Source organism: Cololabis saira, chromosome 5, assembly GCF_033807715.1.
Source record: "Cololabis saira isolate AMF1-May2022 chromosome 5, fColSai1.1, whole genome shotgun sequence".
Lineage (NCBI taxonomy): Eukaryota > Metazoa > Chordata > Actinopteri > Beloniformes > Belonidae > Cololabis > Cololabis saira.
The window spans coordinates 21,102,967-21,126,194 of NC_084591.1; the positions used below are offsets into that span (position 1 = coordinate 21,102,967).

Sequence of the window (23,228 nt, forward strand, 5' to 3'; positions counted from 1 at the left end):
GTACTTATTTAGTGAAATTGCTTTAAAATATATAAAAGTCCTGGGGTGTTTTTTTGGCTTACTTTTCTCATGATCTGGCAGTCAAGGTCACTACGCTCTACGTTTCCCATTCCCAGCTGAAAACTAAATTACACAGAAAAATAGTTCACTGGTGTAATGCTACCTCATATGGTTCTAAGTGTTTTGGTTTAGATGGTGCTAAAACTTTAAGTACACCTTATGTTCAATATCATACTTGTTAATACACGTTCTGTTTGGTTCTAACTTTGGGAACAGAAAGTAGGCGTGACCCTGACGACCTGAGGGTTCTGGTTGGTTCATCATGGACCAGATCAGAGATCTATTTTGGTTTCAGACCGTTCAGAGATTTATAAACCAGCAGCTGGATTTAACATCTGTTCTGGGACAGACAGGAAGCCAGTAAAGATCTATGACCTGGAGGTAGATGCTCCAGTTTCCTGGTCTCAGTGAGGACTCGGGTCTCCTGGTCTCCTGGACTCCTGGACTCGGCAGCAGGTTCTGGACCAACTGCAGCTGGTTGATGGAGGTTCTAGAGACCCGGGAGACCAGTGTTACAGGAGTCCAGTCTACTGAAGATAAAAGCTGGACCAGGTCTTCTAAGTCCTGCTGAGACACCAGTCCTTTAATCCTCCTCATGGTCTTTAGGTGATAACAGACTTCACTACTGTCTTCATGTGGTTGTTAAAATTCAGGTCTGAGTCCAGAACCAGTCCCAGATTTCTGGCTATTTGTTTGTAGCTTTACTGCTTGAAGCTGAGTGCTGACTTTTAATCTTTCTTCCTCGGCTCCAAACACTATTATTTCTGTTTTGTATTCATTTAACTGAAGAAAATTCTGGCACATCCGCTCTTTAATCTGATCAAAGTTTGAATTGGATTATAGTCTCCTGGCGATATGGTTATATAGATTTGTTTGTCATCTGCGTGCTTATGGTAATACATTTTGTTCCTTTTTCGTACTTTGAGCAAGTGGGAGCATATACACTCACCGGTCACTTTATTAGGTACCCCTGTCCAACTGCTCGTTAACGCAAATTTCTAATCAGCCAATCACATGGCAGCAACTAGACATGGTCAAGATGATCTGCTGCAGTTCAAATCAGCATCAGAACAGGGAAGAATGGTGTTTCAAGTCACTTTGAACGTGGCATGGTTGTTGGTGCCAGACGGGCTGGTCTGAGTATTTCAGAAACTGCTGATCTACTGGGATTTTCACCCACAACCATCTCTACGGTTTACAGAGAATGGTCAGAAAAAAACCCAAAATATCCAGTGAGCAGCAGTTCTGTGGGTGAAAATGCCTTGTTGATGCCAAAGGTCAGAGGAGAATGGCCAGGCTGGTTGGAGCTGATGGAAAGTCAACAGTAACTCAAATAACCACTCGTTACAACCGAGGTTTGCTGAAGAGCATCTCTGAACACGTCCAACCTTGAGGTGGATGGGCTACAGCAGCAGAAGACCTCACGGGTCACTCCTGTCAGCTAAGAACAGGAAACTGAGGCTACAATTCACACAGAATCACCAAAACTGGACAACAGAAGATGGAAAAACGTGGCCTGGTCTGATGAGTCTCCATTTCTGCTGCGACATTCGGATGGTCGGGTCAGAGTTTGGTGTCAACAACATGAAAGCATGGATCCATCCTGCCTTGTATCAACGGTTCAGGCTGGTGGTGGTGGTGTAATGGTGGGCGGGGGGGGCGTATGTCTCTGCCATGAAGAATTAAGGCGGTTCTGAAGACAAAATGGTGTCCAACCCGGTACTAGCAAGCTGTACCTAATAAAGTGGCAGGTGTGTGCAGATGTTAAACAGAGGCCCCAGAACTGAACATTGAGGAACTCCAAATGTTTTTGTTAACTCTGATTTGTAGTTACCTAAAGACACAAAATAGTCCCTGTCTACTATGTAGGACTCCAACCAGGCAAGTGCTGTCAGAAATTCCCACACAGTTCTTCAACCGTTCTATCAAGATATTATTGTCAACTTGGTCAAATTCAGCGCTGAGATCCAGTGAGACCAAGACTGAAATGTTGCCACTGTCTGTATTGGAGCGGATCTCATTAAAGACCTTTTACAAGAGCTGTCTCAGTGTTGTTGTGATGTGGCTGGAAACCTGACCGGAAGACATCAAAACAGTCATTTATTGTTAGGAGGTTATACAGCTGCTGAAAGACAGCCTTTTCTGTTCATTAAGTGGCTTAATGACAGCTGTTTTTAGACACTTAGGAAAGATACCTGAAAGCAGAGACGTATTTACGATGTCTAGAAGCTCTGAGGACATACAACGTGCAACACTTTAAAAAAGAAAAGAAAGTAGTATTGTGGCCCACATCAGTGTGAAAAAAAACTGGTCTGTGTGAATATGGAGATGTTTCATGGCCTTTCTAAAACCCATTTAAAGGTTGGATATTCATACTTCATGGTGATGGGGAATTTGAGTTATTATTTTAAAGTGTACATGGTAGGCCTGACCTGTATTGTATATCATATCATATAAAATGCAATTCTGTAATTGGTATGTGATTGATTACAAGGTTGTGGCATGACGCGAGCACTAGACTGCATCCATTTTTCTTGCTACCATTTAATCTGTTGTGCCATGGCCTCTGGCTCCATGGAAACAGCACGGGGACATCACTAGGGCAATAACCCAGTCCTTAACAAAAGATATGGTGCCAGTGCAACCAGCATGGGTTCAAAACAATGCTAAACTGTATAGCCAGAGTTCAAATGTGTCAGGGCTGCTTCATGAGACATGCATCTTAAGCAACAAACGTTTCTCATGATTTTTGTTTTTTAGTAATTAAAACAATGTTTTCAACAATTAAGTCAATGAAACTCCTTCATGGTTCTTTTCCTGCGATGGGATATTGGACACTTTTATCTCTATCTGCCTGTCAGAACTCGGACCAGAACTATGAATATTCTTAAACACAATGCTGATTTTACTTCTTTTTTTTTTTTCCCTTGAATGAGTCAGATGTCACTCATCAGTGTTGGTTCACAGATCGGCAGTAAGAAATGATGGAAACAGGTGTTTAAATGAGTAATATCAGATCAGTGTTATATTTCTTTGAGCTTTTTTTTAAGACCCATGATCATGTTTTGGTTAGGATGATTTATGTGAAAAAGTATTTTCCTTCTGTCTCATACCATCTCTGTAAAAGAATAGACCTTGGAAGTGGAGTTTTGCCTGGCTTAATCTTCCTTAATTAAATTAGAACCAATGAAATGGTTAGGGATTTGTTTATATATGATTAGTGTTGTGTGATATTAATTATTTGTAATGTTTGTATAAATATATTAGATAATGAGCTCAGAAGCTGCAGATGGGAAGGAAGGAAGAAAGAGTGAGGAAAGTATTTCTGGCTCACATCCTGTGAAGCCCCCGAATACTTCTGCAGGTTAGACCCTGAAGATTTTCCTTACAGCTTGATTCTCTGTGCAAATGCATTGCCTGCTCTTACATTATGATCCCATACAACTTTGTGACATTTTGTGGTTATCCTCAAAGATTTGGCTATATTTGAGGTAAAAGGGAAGGCTAAAATGTGTGTCAAGTACTGTACGTTGGTGTGTATGAGTGTTTATTCATGTACATAAACTGTTTGTTGACATTCTGAGCTGACTCTCAGACTTCAGCTGGGGAATGTATCTATTATTAATGGACTGCCTTAATTATGCTAACGTTCATCAAAATGTAAAAAGGTTAGGGAGATTTGCATACACTTAGACTGAGGTTATATTTGACTTGGCAAATAAGGTAAGTAGAGCTTTTATCCACTTCTATGGAATGGAAAAAATGAGCTTAGACAAAAGAACACACACGTGAAATGACTATGAGATTGACAAAGTCTTCAGGAGGTGCAAGAATACTTGATATTTAAACAGACTTACAAACAAAACATGAAAAGGAGATATTGAAAAACAATTGGGAGCCTCTCTCTAAGATGATGATCTGATTCTAAAAAATACAGGTCATTGCTGCTGAATCATTTTTTGCTGTAGCCCAGCAGTTCTTACACACTCAAATGGGGACAACTACACTATTCCTAGAATCACCAGGCGTTTGTAGATTGGATCCCACTAATATCGCTGAATGATGAACGCCTATTTAATGCGTTTAATAGTGTTAGGTTACATAAAGGCAGGGCATGTTATTTGTCACCTCGGGCCTGAAAGCGAGTTGAGGCGTTATCCACAAAACATAACGTAACCTGTGTGGGCGTGTTGAATTGTGTATTATCCCTACGTCAGCAGGGTAATATGTGGCGTCAGACGAGTGTCATTTTCAAAACGAGGATGGATGAACATCGGGATGAGCGTTTTTGGCCGGGTTCTGGTTCGTGTAAACCCCCGGTTTGTCATTTTTGTGGCCACTTGTTCAAAAGATGTAGCATCCTTTGTGGTTCTGGACATACGCTGGTTTATGGCGTCCTCAGCTCGGAGGATGAGGAACTTACGGATCTCCTCGTCTCCCCAGTTACTCATCTTGTAAATATAATTCCTACCTGTGACATCCTGCTGCTCACCTGGTGGGTTGTTTCTAGTTTATGTGATCTATAAACCCCTCCCACGACCCGCCACCCTGCATTAGCTCTGTTTACATTAGACTTGACCCACAGTTAAGACTACCCTCGGGGGAGAGTTATTCGCTGGCCAGCTCAACACGCCACCCTCTGTCGGCCAATATCAAAAAGGACAGGCGACACGCTAGACCTGCATGTTAAACGCGGGGTATTAGCCATTGTAATAGGGGCTACTGAAAGGCGTAGCTCTTTGATGACCTCATGGTTCATCGTAACTATTATGAAAGTAATGATGCATCTTCACAGACAGACATTAGAAATAGCTATTTGCTCCATGCATGAATAACCGTTGTAATTAGTACAGCCCTGAATGGTAATGGGGTAATTTGTGAAGACCTTTTATTTGCCCACAGGAAAGGGTGATAATCATGGAAGCACAATCTGTTTACAGTTGTCATCGTGCATTATATCTTGTATTTTAAGTTTATCCATTGACCTTTTTAGGTAACACAGTTGCTTCCCAAATAGATATGCTGTGTCATGTACAACTAAACAAAAACTCAGTTTGTGCTTTTAGGTGTCGCCGGAGTGGCTCACTAGTTCTGCATATTGATTCAGCATTGGTTTTGCGTCAGCTGCCCTTCCTTACACTAATCTGTCCCATTTCAAGTTTAGGATTAGCGCTACGAAAACACCCCCTTGTGAGCCGGTAGTGACCCGTTAAATTGGGGGCAATGCGAGGTTTAGTGTACTTCCCAACTTCAGCACATGACAGGGACTGGTGATTGATCTGGCAACCTTTAATTCAAAACTAGGCTTTAGTTTCTGGTACCAAATATCATATTTTTGTGAGGCAGATTGGATACTTTGCACAGGTTTTATCTCGTTTGTGCTCCCGGGGAAGCTGCTGATTTCCCTTTTTCCACTAAACCCCAAACTGCTTCTGTTGTTGTCATTAAGTTCCTCTACATCTTTGTTTTACGGCAGCAGAATGTGTTTAAAAAAAAAAAAGAAGAAGAAGTTGAACGCATCGTCATTTAATTGAGTTTCTTTGTACTTGTTGCATAGCCCAGCCTCTGGAGGCCCTGTTGAACTATTGGCCTTTTGGAAGGAACTTTGACCTTTTTCAGGAGGTTTTTAAAACGTATTAAGATGCAGGCCTTGAGTGACAAGCTGTGGTAGGGGTTTAAACCAAAGGTCAATAAAGGTCAGGGGGTGAACAGGTCTCTTCCCTTTCTGTATGTGCCCCTCTTCCCTGTCTTCTATTTTTTGCTTATTTATTTTCTGTGTTGCACCAGTCAACTTTTATCGTGGATGTCTGGCCCCTTCTCCGAATCAGTTTTTCTCAACGAATATGCATTTAAATAAAATCATATTTTTAATCCTTGAGGAAAAGGCTTGGGAAAACAGCAGTTTGCAGTTTACCATTAACTTTTAAATTGTCTAGCGTTTGTGCACATTTTAATTTTATTTCCCCTGTGTGCAGCATACTGTAGAAGCTAAAAAAACAGGTCTTTACAAGAACCAGAACCCGGCCAAAAGCTAAATGCATTTTCAACCAGTTTGCTTTACTAGCAGTTCTACCAGCTGACTGCGTCCTAAGGATCTTGGTGTATATTCTGCAAGATCATCAAAAATGTATTCTACATGATCAACAAAAATGTATTCTGGCCCCACATTCTTTATGGATTCGTAAACTAACAGTACCACTTTAGTCTTTTCTGTTGGTAACTGATAGCCAGTGTAAGGAACTCAGAACAGGAGTAATGTTCTCAGTTTTCCTGGTTCTGGTTAGAACTATGGCAGCATCGTTCTGGATCAGTTAAAGTTGTAGAATCACTTTTTTGGGAAGACCTGACAGAAGAGTACCGGTATTAAAGTACTGCTGAAGAAGAAGGTATGATGATGAAGGTATGGATGAGTTTCTCTAAATCTGCTCTGGACATGAGATCTCTGACTCTTGATATTTGTTTGAGGTGTTAAGAGGCTGTTTTAGTTAGTCATTCGGTTAAAGAGATAAGTAAATCTGGGTGTCATATGCATAGCTGTGGCGAGCAAATTTGATGTCATGTAAGACCTTACCTAGTGAAAGCATGCAGAGGTTGAGTAACAATGGTCCAAGACTCGACCCTTGACGGACTCCATAGGTCATGAGAAAAAGCTCAGATTGATTATCATGGAAACAACAAAACTGCTGCCTTCAAGACCTGATAACTCCACCCAGTTTTACAGTATTTCAAAAAGGATCTTATGGTCTACACAGTATCAAAGGTGGAACTAAGATCCAGCAGCCCAACAACGGATATTTTAGCTGATTCAGTGTTCAAATAAATGTAATCTAAGACCTTGATTAATGCTTTCTCAGTGCTGTGATTTTTGTCTAAAGCCAGACTGAAAAGTGTCTAAAAGGCTGTTTGCATTAAAGAAATTGTTCACCTGAATCAATACAGCGTTCTCTCTCTAATTTATATATTTAGATCCAATGTGCAAGTGTAAACTGCGATATAATCAGAATCATCTTTATTGGCCAAGTTTGAACATTGTCCAACAGGGAATTTGACTCCGGTTATTTCGCTCGCTGTACCCAGGTTTAAAAATAACAAACAGTAAATAAATAAACAAATGTGGCACTTATTAATATATATATATATATATATATATATATATATATATATATATATATATTATATATATATATATATATCTCACAATTTAAAAAAACTGAAAGGTGCAGCAGTATGAAGTAGAAAAACAATGGCTGTAAATAAAATAACATATATACAATTTTTTATTTTAATTTTTTTTTTAATTTTTTTTTTTTTTAAGTGAAAGGTACAGCAGAATGAGGCAGGCATGATTATTGCTGAATAATGCGGTAAAGTTTGATCTCAACAGGCCTTTCAAAATCCCTTCACTTGAGTTTTGATTGTATGACTCATGAAACGGGTTCCTTTTAACCAATACTCCCCCTGCTCCTGCTTGTCTCTCCATGTACGTTTGCCAGCACCCACCACATAATAATAATAATAATACCTTTATTTATAGAGCACTTTTCCAAAACAAGTCACAAAGTGCTTTACATGCAATTAAAAACAGGAAACAAACAATTAGTACAATATTAAGACACAATTGAGAGATAAAAACAGACAAATAATACAATCAGTTAAACGCAAGTCTAAAATAGTGAGTTTTTAAAAGTGACTTAAAAGAAGAGAGTGTGTTAGCTACCCTGATTTCCTCCGGCAGGTCATTCCATAAGCGAGGGACTAAAACAGAAAAGGCACGGTCACCCTTGGTCATTAAGTTGGACCAAGGAATGGCCAGGAATGACCCACCAGAGGATCTCAGGGTGCGTTCAGGCTCGTATGGGGTCAGGACGTCAGCTATGTAATCAGGAGCTAGCCCCATACGAGCCTTAAAAGTAATAATTAAAATTTCACCACATCAACCTTCCTTATACTATTGATTTATTGATAAATGGGATGGACACCTGATTTCCTTGTTTGTTTGTTTTCTTTTGCCTTTTTGCACTGAATCTCTCTGTGTATTCTAGAGTACTGTTAATAAACCACACTCTTCTGTCACTTATCACAAATACTAAACACAAAACCACAGGAATAATTTAGCTGCTGGCTCTTTCTGATTAATGACGTCTGTAAGATGAGAAGTTGATCCCCGTTTGGCACTGAAGTAAAATCAGACTGTTGGGGCAAGTACAAGATTGGGTGTTTGCATTAACCCGTAACCTGTCTAGTACCCATGGGCTATCACGCACTACGAGAACGTGGAAATGCTAACAGTTTTAAAAGTTTTCCATTCTTATGAGCTACGATTTATTTTTAAAAGTTTTTGTTGTTTTACTCTAATTCTCCAGACCTTAGCTACTGTCGGACGTATCTGGAATAAAGTAGTTGATACCTAATGGGAATTGCTCCAGTAGAAACTTTTGTAATCTCTCATGACCTTTTCTGATAATAAGCTTGAAAAAGATTTATTTTACTTTTGCTTTTGAATCAGAATTTATGTCATTTTTTTTCAAAATTATCTTCTAATGCTCTAGGCAATATGATGATTATTTGTTTGATACTGGTATTCTTTTCTTTCTTTTTTCCCCCTCAAATGACAGACAACACCAGTTAAAGTGAAATAGTTTCTCTGTAAAGCCATGGCAGTGTTTGGAATGCCTCACATTTATAGGGCAACCCTTCCTTTACTCTTTCATCAGCCAAAGTTGAACTGCACTCTCACAACTTAGCAATGTTGTCCATATTGCATAAACAAACCACTTAGCATTAAATGTAGTTACATAGTTCACATTTTGGACTAAGTTCTGTTGATCAGTGTTGGCAGAAAAGACCTGTGAGCAGCCAAAAGACTGAACCTCTCACCCTATTGAGGGGAGAGCGTAGCCACCCAGCTGAGGAAACTAATTTCCGCTGCTTGTTGCAGCTGCCGTCATCGTATCCTTTCAGCCACTACCCCCAGCTCATGACCATAGGTAAGGGTAGGAACATCGATCGACCGGTACACAGATAGCCTTGGCTTCTGATTCAACTTCCTCTTCACCACAGCAGACTGGTAAAGAGTTTGCATTACTCCAGACGCTGCACCCATCCACGCGTCAATCTCGTACTGCATTCTCCCCTTACTCATGAGCAAAACCCAGACAAACTTCAATTCCCACACTTGAGATGACCCTCTTCCCAAATGTAAAGAAGGCATTCCACCATTTTCCTTGTCCAGTAAATCTAACTCGTATAATACCAAGTAATTAATATAAATAAAATAAAGCACTCGTGCTTAGAAACCCCCATCCTGAGCAAGCATACGGGGGCAGAGGAGGGAAAAAACCTACAATAAACCAAATATTTAACTGTACTGTATTCAGCAATGCAAGTTTTGTCTTTAACACCAAATGTCAAAAACTGTCAAGTTAATATTCTTGTTACAGCTAAAGATATGGGCCACTTCTTCCATCTGTTGACCTACAGCATTTCTGCAGCTTTTATTTCTGATATTGCACTCTTGTACTAAAAAACTAAACAAAGAAACACACTGAGGCTGCGTCCCAATTCTCCCCCTCGCCCTCGTTTTCTTCACTAACCCTAACTTTTGCGCGTTCCCGTGAAGGTAGTGGTGTCCCAATTCCTCTTTTCACCAAGGGGGAGGGGGCATAACGAGGGCTAGGGGCTGAGAATAGCCCCTTCAAATCGAGGGATTTCAGATGCTGACTTGGCGAGCGAGGGGGTATGAAAATCTCCCAGAATGCTTTTGCCGTAGGCTCTGCGTCGATTTGACTCGCCGACCGAAGGCAAACAGGCAGACTCGTCTCAGAGAAATAGAGAGAAATAATCCTGTGACTCGTCAGATTTGTTTTGGATGTTTCTGATATAATAGTCTTCAGAAACCACAAAGTAATCCAGCTGTTATCTGGGTAATTTACACACTTTCAGATAAAGTTGCTGATCATCACGCCAGAATAAAGGGATTTATGGTTCCGCGTTACACCAACGCAGACCAACGCAACCTACGCCGTAAGGTCTGCGTCGATGTACGCGGCGACGCGCGCCGTACGCCGTACCCTACGCCGTAGGCTCTGCGTCGATTTAACGCGGACCCAAACTCCGGATCTCTAAATTTCGGAGCAAGTTTCTTAACAGGCGTAACTACAACTGTTAGATTTCATCTATTAAACCAACATCTTCCTAATTGATTTATTTCAGCCGCCGTAATTCTCTACGGAGCTGCGTCCCAGGAGAGAGTTTCTCTCTCGGGGCTGACGGAGCAGCTTGACCCGGCGGACACGTCTGTTTTCGGGCTGTGAGCTGAGGCTGCTCCCCGGGGGCGGCGGCTATTCTCATCTCCGAAAACATCGGGTCAAATTTCTTAACAGGCGTTATTTGGATAAACTGAGCCCCGGTTGCGGATCTTAAGGTTACCTTTATGCCTGGAAAAAATATTAAAACTTAATAAAGTGCCATATTAACAGCGCTACAGCTGAAATTAAAACAGCTTTTGGCTCTCAGCTTCCTGTTCAGGTTAGGGATGAAAACGAGGGGGAGTAGGAGAAATGGGACAGGCACCTGGGCCAAGTGCCCTAGATCTCAAGTGCCCTAAAATATCCCCCTTCTTTTTTAGGGGTTAGGGAAGAAAAGAAGTGCGAGTGGAGAAAAGAAGGGCGAGTGAAGGAGAATTGGGATTGGCCCTGAATGTGTCAATCACAGTTTGGATAAGAAAATCAAATAAACCTGAACCGTTTTCGTTTGAAGTCTTCAGAAGAATGATGTACAGGTTTCACAGTGGTTATGACTGCTGTCAGTGTGCCTGTTAAACTAGGTTGGAGAATCCAGTTTTCCTTTTTTCATTTCTGATTACATGTTTTTGTTTTTCTTTCCTTTGTTTCTCTTTAAGTGGCCCATGCTATCTCTCTGGAAGTCCCCGTTCTCTCATTATCTCTGACCTCGTTTTTATCTCTGTTTTACTTTTGTCTCCACGCTTCTTTGTATTCGCCTACACTCAAGTCTTCCTCCCTTTCTGGACAAATGGAAATTCTTTTGTTATTGTATATAAACACTTAACTTCTTCTGATTTTACTTAAAGAATCAAGTCATTTGTTGTTTTTTTTTTAAATCATCCATCTTTCTTTCTTAACCACTGTGATTTTGGAGGAATTTAAGGGGGACAACTGAGGGCTGCAAGCCATAAACAACTTTGATTTTAGTGATGAACAAAGCAGATAAATGACTACGTGCCTACAGATCCAGCCTACACCTGTGTGGAACTTTTACCACAATTGCATAGCAAACAAATGCCTGTTGTTCAATTATTAAGCATGTACATTTGTATCATTTACAAGTTCTTCAACGGTACTGGGGCCTACAACTCAAATTACGTTTTTTTACTCTTGAGGCTAGTTACAGCAAAGGCTGGAAGAGAATGAATCACAGAAGCTTAATATACATAGCTCATTACAACTGCTACTACACTGTCCAGTGATGTGTTGTCGTTACGGATGAACGTTTAAACAGAGGTCTCACTGTTTACATCTGTTTTCTCCTGAGTTACAGCCTGCACTTACAAAGGTGTCATACAACAGAAATAATCACGGATTTGCAGACTTTTTAAATACTGTTTATAACTTATGCTGAACAGACATGGGGTTTCAGATTTTTGCCTCTCTCTCTCTCACAAAAAAAGTTATATCATTTCAATTCAACCACTCAGCAAAATAAATTTTGATTCCAGTCAGATCTCATATGTGATAAAAATGACAACAAACCAATAAAACACTTTTGGTTGTTATTTACCAGTTCTGACATAGTTGGGTTATTGTCCAATCTGTAGTGTTTGGACAACAACCCATAAAAGCCTTTATATTTTATTTATTTTCCTTTCTGTTCAGATCAAAGTTTCGTTTGGCTTCACTGGCCATCTTTTGGCATAACGGCACTGAAGATCACATGCTCAGCTGTCACTTAAGTTACAAACACATGTTGTAAATGCTGCCCATATCCTGTTTTCTCTTGTATTCTTGTCTGAGTCGTTCAGGTGAGGAGGGAGTGGAATGTTTTGGCTTTCTTGTTTCTCCCCTGGAGAAATTTTGAAAGATTCCAGTACTTTCCCTCCTCTGTAAATGATCAGCACTTCAAAGCTGCCATTGAGCAGTGTCAGTGAGCTCCCAGGCTACAGGATCTGCTGAGCTCACACTTACATTAGAGCTTATTCAATCCCAGGCAGCTACAGGTGTGCTGCCCTGCCAACTCCCAGAGGACAGTAGACGCCTCAAACACGCCCAAATGCAACCTTCAAAAGGCTTCTTGTCATCAGCATTAATTCCTGGACATTGAGGAATCAGCAGAGTACTCTGTCATCCGAGACTGACTTTGGGAGAGGGCAGAAAAACACACGCCATCATTCATACCGTCTCATTATTTCCCTGAGTCATAGAGAAAGCCCGGAGCTGAGCTCACTCTCTTCAACTGTTTGAGTCAGTCTACAGTTAGATCATATGCTATAATTTAATAGCTACAAGTTGCTGCGTCTCTCTGTTGTATGATTTATTTGTTTTTGTATGTTTGTACGCCATTGTGAATATACAATAGGTGATCTTCTATGGAGGTTGTCTTTAAACTCCTCAAGGCAAAGGGCTTCTTTCTTTTTAAATAATAAACAGATACAGGTTAAATTGTATAATAGAAAACTCAATCCTGCCCAGCTGTATGCAGAACTTTAATGATTGTAAATGGTCGAAGAATTATGTTACAGCCTTTTAACCATATCCATGTTGTACAAAGTACCTAACAATGTACATCTGTTTACCGTTATACAGAAATGCACTCATAATACAACACTTGTAAGGTATATACAGTACACTCCATATTCAGCAGTGCTATGTTTCTACGTACTGTAGCACTACACAGTAGTAAATCACACTTCAGACCACTCCTGGTCTGATGTGGACCCGTCTACAGTTTCTCTTAAGGTATTTTACCATTGCAGCACATTAAGAAATGCACAGTGATACAAATGGCGCATTCAAGGGGGGGGGTTTCTGTTTTTGTCAGTTGTCTGTGAGATTTTCTTTGAACCTGAGCCAATCTCAAATGAAATACGAGTTAAAATAACTAACTAAAATGACAAAGAAGACAAGATGAGAAGAAGAGTAAATTACAGTTCTGTCATTTCATGTCTCACTAAGGGAACACCTCCTGTGTGACCTCATAAGAAGCTCAAATACCATTACGCCAGTCAGGGATGGCTGGCACCAGTGACATCTGTGTCAGGAGGGCCCAGCCCCTCCTCCTGTATACAGGGCTGATACAGCATCAGTCGGCATTCAAAAACATCTTGCTTCTTACAGCCTGCAGACAACTGTGTTATTGGGTGCTAAGCTTAACTGTCCACTGCATGAGTGCATAACTTGGTCACTGGGAGCTTGTTCGTAGCCATGCAGTTGTTGGCGACCAAATCGAAATAGCGTCTTTCCCACTGGATCGTCTGCTCTATTGCCCTGGTTTATACTACTACTATAGTATACTACTTTTACTCGCTTAAAAATTGCAAAGATATGTACTCTCACATTAGAAAAAAAATATCCATTTTAGTAGTCCGAGCATATTTACAGCTAAAATCTTGCGATCTGTAAGAGAAGAAAAAGAAAAACTAAATGAATTGTACTATTGCCTTGTAGTTAAGGCAAAATATACAATTAACCATGATATTAATTTGAGATCATACTGCTTAGCCCCAGATACAACCATATCCTACAGCTTACGGACAGAGTAATGTTACCAGTTACTGGGATCGTAGAGTGAAGCCACCGAAGAGTTTCAATCCTCGCATTTGATGGTGATGGCTTTACTTTTTAAATGTGGTGCTAATTTTGTATTTTAAGCTATACTTGCCTGTGTTTACAGGGTCTTTTTTCCTGTAGTTCTACTTAACACCTTGACATATTGCTAGATTTGTTCAGACCAAGCACAGTGACCTGTGTTTACCCCCAATCTGGTAGGTAACCGACCTTACTGTAACGAGATCCAAATATCTTAGTCAAAGAGCCTGGGGAACCTGTGAAAGAATGTGGATCCTTGAGAAAGATGAGCTGCATGTGTCTGCTTCCCTTCTTACTACAAACCAATATAGAAAGTTGATTGATTTGTAGTTTGATACAGTAAACTGCACATCTTGAAGTTTTATCTCGTTTGAGTTTTATATCGGTAAATGTAATTTGTCCTGGACCAAGGTTGCCCCCCCTTTTTTTTCTCATTTCAGTTTAGGTTGTCTTTGAGTGAGTGTGCTGTGTGGCCACACTAGGGGGGGGGGGGGGGGTGTCTGCACAACGCTTAGCTTCAGCAATAAATCACTCCTACATACTCATACAGCCATTCTGCCCTACTCATTAAAGCCCTGAGTCACCCAGAAGTGGTGCAGGTGAGCTCACCAGACTTGGTACATCCACAGCTTCATTGTATGTGAATCAACAACTTCTGTGCTTAACTTTCATCAAAGTTAGTCATATTCACTGCGACATCAGTTATGTAAAGAACAGAGCGCTTAAAATATTCAAAAGGAACTGCCTGCAGTATCAAAGCCAAGATTGCTTCAGTACTGTTATTGTCTTACGTTCAAACCAGTGCAGGAGAGAGGAGCACAGTTCCTTACAGAGGTTTATATTTGGCTCAACAGTGGTGAACTTATTGTCAGACACACAATACTTGAATTTTTTACATTCTTGTTTTTCTCTTCACACGGTGGATGAGCTAAAGCCTTGTTTTTTTTTATCCTATGAGTCTTTGGGTGGTTAACAGACTACATGCTGTGACATGTTACTGTTTTGAATTCGGCTGTGGAAGGGAACCTTTCCTTAACTGATGTCTGACAGTGATTGAGATGAATCGGACGGTGGGGAGGAAGGAGGGGGGCGGCATGAGGCAGAGGGGGAGAGCCATGGGCTATAGGAGGGGGGGAGGGTGTGTCTGGGAAACTGAGTTGTTTTAACATCAAAGATAACCTTACTCAGGATTCTGCAAAAGCCTTGCATTAGGCCAGTAGACACTGCACTTTATCATTGCTTCTTCCTGTTTGGCAGAAACCTTATCCCTGAAGCTTGAGCTCAGTCACTGATATACGTTCTAACAAATTATAAGTCTCCATCACCCCCGCCTTCCCAAGCCTGCTGTCCCACATGGCACGAACCCACAACCGGACATGCATCTCCTCTGACCAAGTGATAATGAACTAGTCGAGTAAAAAAATTAACTGGGGGGTTTATCCAAAGTGCTATTTAAGCTCTGCTTCAGTCACTCACATTTCACTTCACAGAAATGGCAAAAGAATGACCTTACTGAGACAGCATCAGAACCACTGAGGGGACAGAAAACTGAGCTCCAAAATGCCTAAAGCTAAAGTTCCCAAATACAACATTTCAAGCCTTAATACTGAAGCAAACAACTATTTGCTGTAGTCAAATAGTTGTAAACACTATTGTAAATAACATGTAAACTCTGAGGGGTCAGAAGCCATTGTTTTCATACTGCTGGTCTCAAGTAAGTAAAGTTTATTTCTATAGCACCTTTCACAGACGGGGGAATGTTACGCGGTGCTTCACAAAAGAATAAACACAACACAGTAAATGTAAAATACAGTAAAAATCGAAAAGATACAATAAAAAAGTCCTGAAGTAAAAATGTACATGAAATCAACATGATGGTCATAAAACAACCCTCTCACTACTAATGTTTAAATGATTGGAGAAACATGTGGGTTTTAAGTTTGCTCTTAAAAGCGTTGATGGAGTCCAGCAAACGTAGAGGCAGCGGGAGATGGGTCCAGAGCCTCGGTGCGACGGCTTGGAAGGAGCCATCTCCTCGCGTCTTAAAACAGGGGAAGATAAGCAAGTGTTGGTCCAATGACCTCAGCTTCCGATATATGGGGTGTAGGGGCATAATAGGTCCCTAATATAGGAGGGAGCCTGACCATGCAAAGCTTTAAATGTCAGCACCAGGATTTTAAAGTTGCATCAAAAAGGTACCAGGAGTTAATGAAGTGTTTCTTAGGGTTGGTGTAATGTGAGTCCTTCTATTAGAGCGAATCAGCAGCCTTGCTGTGGAATTTCGGACTTGCTGCAGACAACAGTTCCCTTTTTTGTTTAGACAAGAAAATAAACTGTTACAGTGGTCTAAACGAGATGACACACATGCATGAGTGATTAACTCAAAATCATCTTTAGAGACAACTGTTCTCAGTTTGGAAATATTCCTCAACTTGAACCTGAAATTTCATTCAGTATTCAGTATATTTTATAGCACCAATTTATGACAGAAGTAATTTCAGGCCACTTTACATAAAAGACAAAGCAGAAGATTTATACAATTCTGGTCTGGAGAATTGATGTGTGTTAACCCAATGCTATGGAGCAAAGATATGAGAAGTTATCTCAGAGAAAGTGTTTTTTTATATCATTCCAGACAGAAAGAAAGAGGTGAGGGATTATTTACAGCAGTCTAGAATAAAAACTTTATTCAGAATGTCCAGGATTTCATGGTACAAGGTCTAATTTTAACCACTTAACATTTTAACAAAACCACAACTCCAAGATGACACAAGTGGGATGGAAAAGCTCCTATTGTCATGTAGAGGACCCAGAGTTAGGCTGGACCTGAACCAAGTATCAAGCTACCTAAAAAGATACCTATCTGTCCAACCTGGTTGACCCTTCAAGTGTCTGCACAGAGCAGAAGAAACTTGCAAAAGAAAAAATGTGCCAGGTTAGTGACGCCATTCCTGAGATGACAGAGACAGCCTTTCCTGGATTTTAACAAAGTACTGTGCAAGGGTTCTCATACTTAAGTGAAAATGCTCAGTGTCTATCATTAATTCATCTATAAAACTCTCTAAAACATGTTTTTCCTTTTCCCTCGTGGAGGTCTGTGTGTAAGTGAAACTCATAGTAGGACAATATTGGGGAAAATGGAGTTGAAAAGCTTACACTTGGTACACTTTTGGGCAAAAGAAAATTGAATCTCGGAAAGTTCAATAAAGGTAATGCTACATGGGTCAGTGTTTCCATTAATCGCTGTTTTTCGAATTCTTGTATGACATCTCTTCAAAACAACCAAAAAGAAAATCTCAAGGTTGAAGAAAATGGACTAAAACATCTTTAGTCTTTGATAAATTATTGCGATTGCTGCCACCGCTGTTGACAAAATCGCCAGATGGTGAAGGCAGTAGATGACCATTCAAATGATTATTCAGAGGCAAAGCCCTGATGTAATGTATAACGATTAAGTAGTGTTATGACACAATTACATGATGAGGCCACAATGAGGCCAAAAACAGCTGGAATCTAGATTTTGATGGCTTTATATTCACCGGCTACGTCAAATCCAGTGCTGCCAGAGACATGAAAATACACAAAATGCATTTCCATTAAACTTTTGTGATGAACTGGATTGTCGAATCGCCCTAAAAGCAACTTCCTGGAAGTGGAAAAAGGTTTATTCGATATTTGGTTTTAGTGCAAATCTAGGGGTAATTGAGATGCACCTTAAGTGAGTGTACAGTATCGGGTATAAAGAAATCTCATAAAACTGCCCCACAATTTAAAAAGTCTACATATAGTTTTGACCATATATTAATGAACTGTTTTGTTAATGAGTAATGACATGCTTAATTGCAGAGGATTTTGAAAAGCAGAAAGCCACACTTCCCAGTCAAGTTGGAGCAGGAAAACAGAAAGAAAGTCTGTCGACATCAAGTGAGGGACAAAAGACAGCTGAAAGGGGTGAGTGTGTGTGGATATTGTGTCTATTTAATGTATGTGTGAAGCTACTGTAAACGTTTGCTACATCTATCATTGAGGCTTTCAAGTGCATTCATGCATTACTCGGTGCAGGAGCTCTCAACCTTTCACATCTATACGTCTCAGCCTGACTGAATGCTCTCTGCTAACAAGAGATCAGACTGTGGCACTATATCAGTTAGACTTGTCAACAGGGAAGGTTGCTACGCTAAACTTAACAAGTACAAGCCTGTTTAATGGTACTTGTTAATAACTGCTCCACTGCAAGACTATTCTTGGTAATGTCGTCAGGTAATGTAAAGAAAGAAATCTTAATGAATTATGGTATTAGATTTGCTTTAAACATATTCATGCTGCTTCTGATTTCTGAGATATTGAAAACTTTTTCATCCATTACCCGTTTACTGGATTATTGTTTTACTTTTACTTATCCCTGTGAGTGTCATGATTACACATTTCAAAAGTCACAGAATATAACAGAAAAAATCTGTGTTTTAACCTGAAAAAAGTCTCAGTAGCAAAGCTCATTACAATGCAAAAAAAACTAATAACGAAAGTGCTGCAATATTTTATTTTTTTATTTTATTTTTATTTTTTTATGCTATGACAAAACCTTTGGCGTATTAGATGGCCTTTAGTTATGATCTTCAAATGAAACCTGCAGTAAAAGAAACCTAAAGAAAAGAAACTGTATTAAGGGTTGATACCCATGTGCAACAAGCAGATTGAAAGAATGGTTGCCACCGACCTCAACCAGCGGATAGAAACTGACACCACTGAAGCAATGCTAATGGTAGCACAAGCTCACATGAGATTTGGGTCCATCATACCAGAAAAGACGCCAAGTGGAGACGATCCAACACGTTTCATCAGGGTAAAAGATGCAGGCAGCTATGTCATACATAGAACACCACAACCAAGTCTGGATAACTTACAGGAATGACGTGGAAGTCCCAGAACTGAGCCGAGATGCCTCTAAAGATGGTAATGAAGGAAAAAGCTGTGATCCTGTAGGTTTTTCAAATCCAGACTGTTCTGGTAATGTCTAACCACCATGAGAGTCTGGTGGTTAAAACAAAGAATTAAGCAACTTATTCTCAAATAACAATGGCAGTGTCAGGACTGACCTCACCCGCTGCTTCTGACTGTCTTTAGACTTTGCTTTAACTATAACTAAATTCAAATTTGTTCATGTTTTTTATGACTGAATTGGGCAAATTACATCAAGAAGAGTCCCTGAAGCCTAAAATGTAGCCTGATGGGACAAACCTTTTAGATGAATCACTGTAGTTTACTGTCCACAGGAGTGATATTGTAAATGTTAACCCAAGATATAAAGGTGTCTATTTGGTAATAGACACCTTTTTATTGGGTGTTTATTGGACATCATCACTGAAAATGTGAATGATGATATCCTCAATGAATGTATAATGCATCCTTTAAAACGTATCAAAAACATAAAACAAGGATGATAGATCAAAGATATATGAAAGGCAGCAGCTGGTATTACATGAATTTTTCTAATATTCTGTCAGTAAAGTAATGTGGCTTTTTAATGTGTTCTGAGTATTCTTCTATGACTCAAAATAAATGTACATGAATGGAGAAACTTCTGATAAGCAACACTGTTGCCTTTTCCTGGAAATTACTGTTGCAGCCACAAGGAGTGCAGTATTAATTTCTTAATTAAAAATAATGCTATAAAAGTAATAGTACCTCAGTTTTGGTGTCACTTATTTTTTTTTTCCTCCATGCAAGGAGAGTTGACATGTTGGATGTGATGAATAGGAATTGCACAGATGCCCAATGTAAAGAATAACCTGCCAGACTGCAGGAATATTTTTTCATGTATAAAACTGATTTCTCCACAGTTTCCAGATTTGTTTGTTTGATTCCACTCTTATTTATGCAGAAACGTGAAAGATCCTTCCGGGTCCACAAACTTGCCTGATTGTTTCATAGACAACATATACGTTAATAGAGAAGTGGAGGCAAATAAATAAGTAGAGAATCTGTTGTGTATGGAATTGGTTCTCTAAGATGTCTAACTCAAGAGCGTAGAAATTAAGATGGAAATAAAGTTTTTAGATCAAAGGGAAGTGTGCCAAAACTATATATATATATATATATATATATATATATATATATATATATAGCAGAGTCCATGACTGTGTTTGGATGCATGAGTGTCCTTGCACACAAACATGGATAGTCATTGTGTTCACAGCTCGCCGAAGCAGACAGATTCTGTCCCCTGAGTAAACATGGCGAGCTACTGATAACATTCACTTTGAACAAGGACACATTCTAATACCAACGTACGTGTGTATATACGCTCAAATTCATTTCAGCCAGGGTAGGTCTCTAATGGAATGATGACTTATTTGGTGAAAGCGTCATGTTCTGTGCAGACTACTGCATCATCAAGTGTTGTCCTAAGGATGTTGTAACTCAGTGGTGCTCTGCATGTCTGCTGAATAGGTCTGTGAATGTACACTGCTCAAAAAAAAGATAAAGGGAACACTTAAACAACACAATGTAACTCCGTCAGTCACACTTCTGTGAAATCAAACTGTCCACTTAGGAAGCAACTCTGACAATTAATTCCACACGCTGTTGTGCAAATGGAATAGACAACAGGTAGAAATTATAAGGATTGGCCGTATAATGTAAAGTTGGCCCTGGATTCCTCTCAATTCAAGACGATGCTCGACCTCGTGGCTGAAGTGTGACATCAGTTCCTGCAAGACGAAGCCATTGATGCTATGGACTGGCCTGCCCTGTTCCCAAACTCGAATCCAATTGAGCACATCTGTCTCGCTCCATCCACCACTCCTTTATTTATTTTCTTAAGTGATTTGCGGATGCTTTAGAGCAGGTCTGGGGGGAGATCCCTCAGGAGAGCAGACACCACCTCATCAGGATCAGGCCCAGGCGTTGTAGGGAGGTCATACAGGCACTTGGATGCCACACACACTACTGATTTTGACGTGTTTTAAGGACATTACTTCAAAGTTGGAACAGCCTCTAATGTGTTTTTCCATTTTAATTAATAATTAATTAATGAGTGGGACTCCAAATCCAGACCTTCCATTGGTTGCTAAATTTGATTTCCATTAATAATTATTGTGTGATTTTGTTGTCGGCACATTCAACTATGTAAAGAATAAAGTAGAATATTTAATTCATTCAGATTTGGGATGTTTGATTTTTGCTTTCCCTTTAATTTTGTTTGAGCAGTGTATCATATTGGAGTGTTTTTATAACATCAAAATAACATTTTATACATTTACACTCTAGAAACATATACAGAGGGCTTCTATTGGGATCTTCTTGGTAGAGCACTAAAATGTGAATGGTTTTACAAATATTGACTTCTTGTTTGGTTTTGTTTTTTTTTGTCTGTCAACCCAAATTCCAGGAGGTTTCAGTGTGTTGACACGTATCATGCGCATGGCACAGCGGTACCTTTGCAACCCTATGGGCAAACAGCGTGTTGAAGAGAAGAGTTCACAACCACAGGCCACACCCAGGCGGCAGAGTCCTTCAACTGTGTACAGGAGTCAGACCTCAGCTTCAGTAACACAATCTCAGGTAATACACTTTAGCTACAGCTAATATCTCTTTAAGTTTAAATATCTCTCTTGCTTTGATCTTTTGGATAATTGGTTTATTTAAATTTGTTTTACAGGTAAATTAGGGCAAGTGAGTAGTATCTAGCATAACATTACGCAAAGACTTTGGCTCAAGATGTTGCCTTCCAGCATGAAGATTTGTGATTTGGTTCCTTACACCTCCATGTGTTCAAGAGTCTTTTGGGAAGCCATCCCTACATTTATTTTCAATTCATTTTGTATTGAACCAATTTGCAACAAAAGTAAGATAAAGGAATTTTACACTGACAGTAAGGAGACCCAGAGGACTCCAATCAAATACAACCCAATGCTATAATCGATTATATTCAGGGGTGCACACAAGCCGGTACTCGAGGGCCTACTGCACGTTTTAGATGTTTCCTGCCTCAACACAACCCTGATAGACAAGGCTGTGTCACCAACAGAGTTGTGTAAACCTTGATGACATGTTGATGACGAGCAGTGATTAGAATCAGGTGTGTTGCAGACAGGGAAACATCTGAAACATGCAGTAGACTAGCCCTCGAGTACCGGCTTGTGTGCACCCCTGATTATATTCCACACTCAGTTATTTTTCACTTGACCTAAGACTTGTACCGATGATGTCAATCTTTTTCTTTTTATTAAAACCTTTAATGCAAATTTGAAATTAAACATTTGTTGTAGTGCACTAAGGTATTCTTTAACTCCTTTATGGTGTAGCTTTTCACTTCAGCTTAAGTCATCTGGAAGTTTGATCTTTATACCCTGCCATCTGCAATTCCCTAAGTTCCTTTTCTAAATAGCACCAGCTTTTATCTAGATTATTTTATGTCGTGATTGTGATCCCCTGAGAATCAGGAGCCTGAAAGCCTCAGACAAAGCACCAAGTGTCAGGCTGCTGGTTTCAACAGCTTCATTTAGATGCCAAATCCTTCTGCTTAAACCACAATAAGGAGCAAAGCACACAAAGTTGGCACAGAATGTATATTGCTTTTGACACAACAGGGCTTAACTGTATTATTACTCTGTTTGGCTTTCACAATATTTATTAACAAAGGCTTTTCCGAACATTTAAACTCAAGTGTTTGTGTTTCATTCCCAGCACAGTAGCAGCAATAGAGTAGCTTATCCGTATAGTGATTTGTAGTCTTAGAGACACAAGAAAAGCATGATCCATGGAGCCAAATACGATCTGAGTTTATACAGTTGAAAGCAGAAGTTTACATACACTTTGCAAAAAGACACACACATTTTTTTTTCGTTGTCTGATTTAACGTCAGTCAGGAAAATTATTTCTAAATTATTTTGCTAAATGCCAAAATAATGAGAGACCATTTCTTAGAAAATGTTATTACTTTTTTTAGGTCAAAAGTTTACGTACATTTCTTTAGTATTTAGTAGCATTGCCTTTGAATTGCATGACTAGTCTGATTTAACTTCAGACAGTAACACAAAAAATGTTGTCTTTTTGCTAAGTGCATGTAAACTTCTGGTTTCAACTGTATTTTTTGTTGTCAAATTTATTTTTCTTAAAGGGATAAATGGATGTGATACTTGGGAAATACAATCGGTAACAACTATGTCATGTTTTGGTATAGTTGGACAAAGCTGCAGAAATAAAAATAATGCAGCATCTAAAATCCCACAGTCATGAAATCATTTTCCTGGGTGGCTATTTTGAAGATCCAACTCAGTTTTGTCCTACAAAACTGCACCTTCACACTGTTTTATACCCAGAGGATTATTAGTGCAATACAACAAG

At 39.7% G+C, this 23,228-nt stretch overlaps 1 protein-coding gene across 2 annotated transcripts in view; it reads left to right on the forward strand.

The window, feature by feature from the left end:
• The window catches only part of si:ch211-266k8.4 (growth hormone-regulated TBC protein 1-A), a 71,457-nt gene that overhangs the window by 27,467 nt on the left and 20,762 nt on the right, over positions 1 to 23,228 (forward strand). For both annotated transcript variants that reach the window (XM_061722514.1, XM_061722515.1), the window contains exons 11-12: positions 17,727 to 17,831; positions 21,271 to 21,443. In XM_061722514.1, coding sequence (XP_061578498.1) covers positions 17,727 to 17,831; positions 21,271 to 21,443 — 278 coding nt within the window. The remainder of the gene's footprint in view (positions 1 to 17,726; positions 17,832 to 21,270; positions 21,444 to 23,228) is intronic.